Source organism: Octopus bimaculoides, chromosome 1 (genome assembly GCF_001194135.2).
Source record: "Octopus bimaculoides isolate UCB-OBI-ISO-001 chromosome 1, ASM119413v2, whole genome shotgun sequence".
NCBI lineage: Eukaryota > Metazoa > Mollusca > Cephalopoda > Octopoda > Octopodidae > Octopus > Octopus bimaculoides.
In genome coordinates this window covers 146,583,803-146,588,802 of record NC_068981.1, presented here as the reverse complement: position 1 = coordinate 146,588,802, position 5,000 = coordinate 146,583,803, and the positions used below count along the sequence as shown (strand labels likewise).

Below are 5,000 nucleotides of genomic sequence, written 5' to 3'. Positions count from 1 at the left end.
GACTGATTGATATGGTCTCATGCTACTGGAAGTTGATTTTTTTGTCATTCTCCATTGGACACAAGAAGAAAAAAATTTGACACCTTTCTTTTATCTTTTACTTATGTCAGTCTAAGGACTGCAGCCATGCTGGGACACCACCTTAAAGGACTTTAGTTGAACGAATTGACTCCAGTACTTATTATTCTTTTTTTACAGTTTGGTACTTATTCTATTGACCTCTTTTGCTGAACCACTAAGTTATGGAGATGTAAACAAAAGAATAATTGTTACGAAGCTGTAGTGGGAGACAAACACAAAAGTACAGACACATACATCCATCCATCCATACGACAAGCTTCTTCACTGTTTCTGTCTACCAAATTGACTCACAAAGCATTGGTCAACTTAGGGCTGTAGTAGATCACACTTACCCAAGGTGCCATGCAGTAGGACTGAACCTGAAACAACATGGTTGCAAATCGAGCTTCTTGACCACACAACCATACTGGCACCTAAAAGAGAAAGTTTTATCTTGTTACAGAAGAATATATTTCTGCTGAAGAATTTCAGTAATAGTGAAATATATCTAGAGTTGTCTCTTGTATTTTTCAAACTTTGCTGAGGAGGTCTAAAAAGATGGAAACATGTTGGGTTATCACTGGACTTGCCAAAGATCAAACCTACCTCAACCCAGTCAGTTCTTTCATTCATTTTTTAATTTGCATTTTGGAATTGTCTCCCTTACCTTTCTTGCCACTTAATGCAAAAAAAAGTATTTCCATTTTTGCACTATTTTTGGTACAGCCTGGTGGTGTAAAGCACTTATAGTGGTGTCATGTAAAAGTGCCAGTGCAGTTCCACCTAAAAGTGCCTGTGCAGTGCCATGTAAAAGTGCACGTGCAGTTCCACATAAAAGTACCTGTGCAGTACCACATAAGAGCACCAATGTGGTGCCATGTAAAAGCATCCAGCAGACTTTGTAAAGTGGTTGGCATTAGGAAGGGCATCCAGCTGTAGATACCATGCCAAACCAGACTGGAGTCTGGTGCAGCTTGCCAGCTCTGGTCAAACCATCCAACCCTTGTCAGCATGGACAATGGACATTAAATGATGATGGTGATGATAATGATGCTTCAGTTAAAGAAGGATGATGAAATTAACAATGGATTACTACTAACAAGGGACACTTTGCATTGTTGCTTGACCTGCTATAAATAAGACCTAAATATCCTTTAAACCTCAGTCTTAAAGAGACATTGGTTAATTAATCAGAGGTATGCTATTCCAGAGAGGAAGACAAGATTGTCCTGGGTATAGGTGTTTGATCAGGGCTAACCAAGATTTTTATTCATTTCAAATAGAATCGTTTTACTTGTCTCACTGAAACCTAATTGAAAAATATTTTATATTCACATGTAAGGGTGTGACTTTTCCTCTTCTGATAAAAACTGCAGTAGCAATAACAACAACAACAACAACAACAACATAATCATCATCATCATCGGGAGATATATGGCTAGGTTTCTTTCAGTTTTCATCAACCATATTCAATCACAAGGCTTTGGTTAGCTTGAGGCTATGGCAGCAGACACTCATCCAAGGTGCTATGTGGTGGGATTGAACCATATGGCTGGGAAGCAAACTTACCACATAGCCATGCCTGCACCAAGCCTTACCGGCAATAAACAAATGAAGAACATGTATTCTGTCCTCATTTCTTATAAGTTAGTCAGAGAAGAAGAGACAGAACCACCTGTGACCTTTGGAGACATTTACAAACTGGTGAGGTTTTTACAACTGTCTGAGTATGTGATGGGAAAGAAAAAAACAATGTGGATGGAGAGATAATCAGAGGTCTGGTCTGAATAGCTGTGTCAGATTGAAATCTACGAATGCTACCATTGTACCATTATTGAGATACTTTCTTAACTTTGCTACTTTTATGTTATAGTCTGTAAACGACTAATCTGCCAGAATCGTTGGCACACTGGGCAAAATGCTTAGTGGCATCTCATCTGTCTTTATGTTCTGAGTTTAAATTCCGCCTGGGTTGACTTTGCCTTTCATTCTTTTGGGATCGAGAAATTAAGTACCAGTGAAACATTGGGGTCGATGTAATCTACTAGTCCCTCTCCCCCCCAAATTTCAGGCCTTGTGCCTGTAGTAGAAAGGATTATTATTGTTGAGGTGGCAAGTTAGTACAGTTGTTAGCATGCTGGACAAAATGCTTAGCAGCATTTAGTCCTACTTTATGTTCCAAGTTCAAATTCCACTGAGGTCGACTTGACCTTTCATCCTTTTGACATCTATAAAATAAGTACCAGCTGACTACTGGGGTCAATGCAATTGACTTAAGCGCCCGCCCCTCCACGAAATTGCTGGCCTTGTGCCAAAATTTGAAACCAGTATTATTATTATTATTATTATTATTATTATTATTATTATTATTATTGCTGTTTTTGCCTGAGAAAGATCTTAATTTAATCAACTTAGTCAAATTAGGAACAAATGAAGGGATTGATGCACAGTATTGTTATGTGTGTGTGTGTGTGTGTGTGTGTGTGTGTGTGTAGTCATGCATTGATTTCTCTACAGGGAAAACCAGAAGATGGTGGTGATGGTGGTGGTGATAAGAATAATGTAAAAAGAATTATTTTGTGGTGGAACTTCTGAAACATTTTTCTTTCTAAATTTTTGATAAAATAAAACTACAATTGTGTTTGAGGGACATTGTTGGCTGATAAACATTGTAAACGATGTTTATCCGCCCACTTTTGAAAATGTCAGCACATATTTGACTTTCTGTCTGGGTTTAGCTAAATAATAACAATAAAATTAAATTTTGAACTTCTCCATGTTTAAAATTTTTTTGAAAAAAACAAAAGAAAAAGAAAAAAGGCAGAACCTAGAATGTTATTTCCATTGTGATTTTCTCCAACTTGTTTCATTCGGTATTTCTATTAACATTGAATGTATTTTGCTGATAATATTGATTTTGGATTCTTATTCCCTGCCAAACATTCATTTTATTGGGATTAATGTTCTTTCAGAAGTTAGTTATGTTCAGAGTTGTACTTGTTTGGTAAGTGACTTGATCTGAATAAGATCAAGTTTTTATGTCCAAAACTGAAACAATCACACCTTTGTGGAGTCGTTGTCATCACCACCATCGTCATCATCATCATCATCATCATCATCATTTAATATCTGCTTTCCATGCTAGCATGGGTTGGGCAGTTTTACAGAGAACTGGTGAGCTGCAGAGTTGATTTAGGCTCAAACAACAACAACAATAACAACAACAACAACAGCATCATCATCACCATCATTATCATCATCATCATCATCATTATTTAATGTCTGCTTTCCACATTAGCATGGGTTGGACAGTTTTACAAAGAACTGGTGAGCTGCAGTGCTGATTTAGGCTTGAAAAACAGCAACAACAACAACATCATCATCATCATAACCACCATCGTCATCGTCATCATCATTATCATCATCATCATCATCATCATCATCATCATCATCATCATTTAGCATCCATATTCCGTACTGGTATCATTTGGATGTTTTATCAACATCTGTTAGGTCAGAGGACTGTGTTGAGCTCTAATGTCTGTTTTGATTTCTACAACTGAATACTCTTCTGAATGCCTACCACTTTAGAAAATATTTCTTCATAAATCCTTGATCTGGTTACTAACACTTCTGCTATTGCATTTTTTTTCATTTTGGTTTGCTTAATTTACCATTGAAATATTTGTTACTTTTCAGATTTACACGTGGTCTCGGAAAACCCAGAACGGCGGGTTCCATCTCTTACCTGTACCTCTGGATCCATTTGCTTTACCACAGTGGCCTCAATCAGATCCTTTAAGAGGACCATTTACACTAAAAATGGATCTCTCTTGTATTAAATGCTTAGCGTCAGGGTGTATCGAAGGTAAACTTTATTTGTTGATGCATATAATAACATATAAGCATGCATGCATGCACAGTTGCACTCACAAAAACTTATCACTGCACACACACACATGTACAAACTTGTGCCCACACCCACACACAATGAAATCTCTACAGCAGCGTTTCTCAACCGGGATTCTCTGGAACACTAGGGTTCTGCAAAACGTTTCTAGGGGTTCCATGAGAAAGAGTGAGATAAGCTAATGCTAATTTCATGATCGTACTGTTACTATACATGCACAAAATATTATTGGTTACTACAGTATTGTAATATAGATATCATCTTGTCTAACCTATTATGTTATCAAAAAAAATATAACAACCACATGTATGTATGTACGTATGTACATATGTATGCATGCAAGCGATATTTACCATGTGAACTATGATGAAAAAAATATGGGAAAGATATGGTATATAATTCTTTTTGTGCAAGGGTTCCTTGAGACATGTAATTTATTTTAAGCATTACGCAAAGGTAAAAAGCTTGAAACACTACTCTACAGGGTCAAATCATACCTTACTAACAGTGACCCTTTAGCATTCAGACCATTCTGTCAAATGTAATGCTTATTTATTTACATTGTTTTGAATTAATCCTGCATTTTCTCGTAGAATCGAGACCTCTATGATGTGATTGTTTATTTTTTGAATGACATTGCAGGGTTGGTGTGAGAGGCAAGATATGGTCACTTTCAACATAAAACAAGTGGAATATTTGAGCTGGATATGGCCAGTTTAAATGCTGAAGGGTTAAAAAGGAGGGACACATTGATTGATATAGTCCTAGATAGACTTTTCCTTGAAACAAGATAAGGTGGTAATGGCTGGAAGGCTTCTGATCATAGGTCTGCTTAATCAGAAATGACTTGGGGGGTAAAAGGCAGTACCCCACAACCGGGTAACTCTATGGCCCAGCAGTCCAGATTTAAATAAATTTTAATGATGATAAGGGTGTCTATTTACTTCTTTCATGTCTGTGTATATGTGTGTATATATATAATATATATATGTGTGTATATATATATATATATATATATATATATATATAT

General features: G+C 36.6%; 1 protein-coding gene across 3 annotated transcripts in view; it reads left to right on the top strand.

Annotated features, from left to right (window-relative positions):
- LOC106883578 (GATOR complex protein Iml1) overlaps positions 1-5,000 on the top strand; it is a 131,247-nt gene that overhangs the window by 120,536 nt on the left and 5,711 nt on the right. For all 3 annotated transcript variants that reach the window (XM_052971325.1, XM_052971318.1, XM_052971322.1), the window contains one exon: positions 3,760-3,928. In XM_052971325.1, coding sequence (XP_052827285.1) covers positions 3,760-3,928 — 169 coding nt within the window. The remainder of the gene's footprint in view (positions 1-3,759; positions 3,929-5,000) is intronic.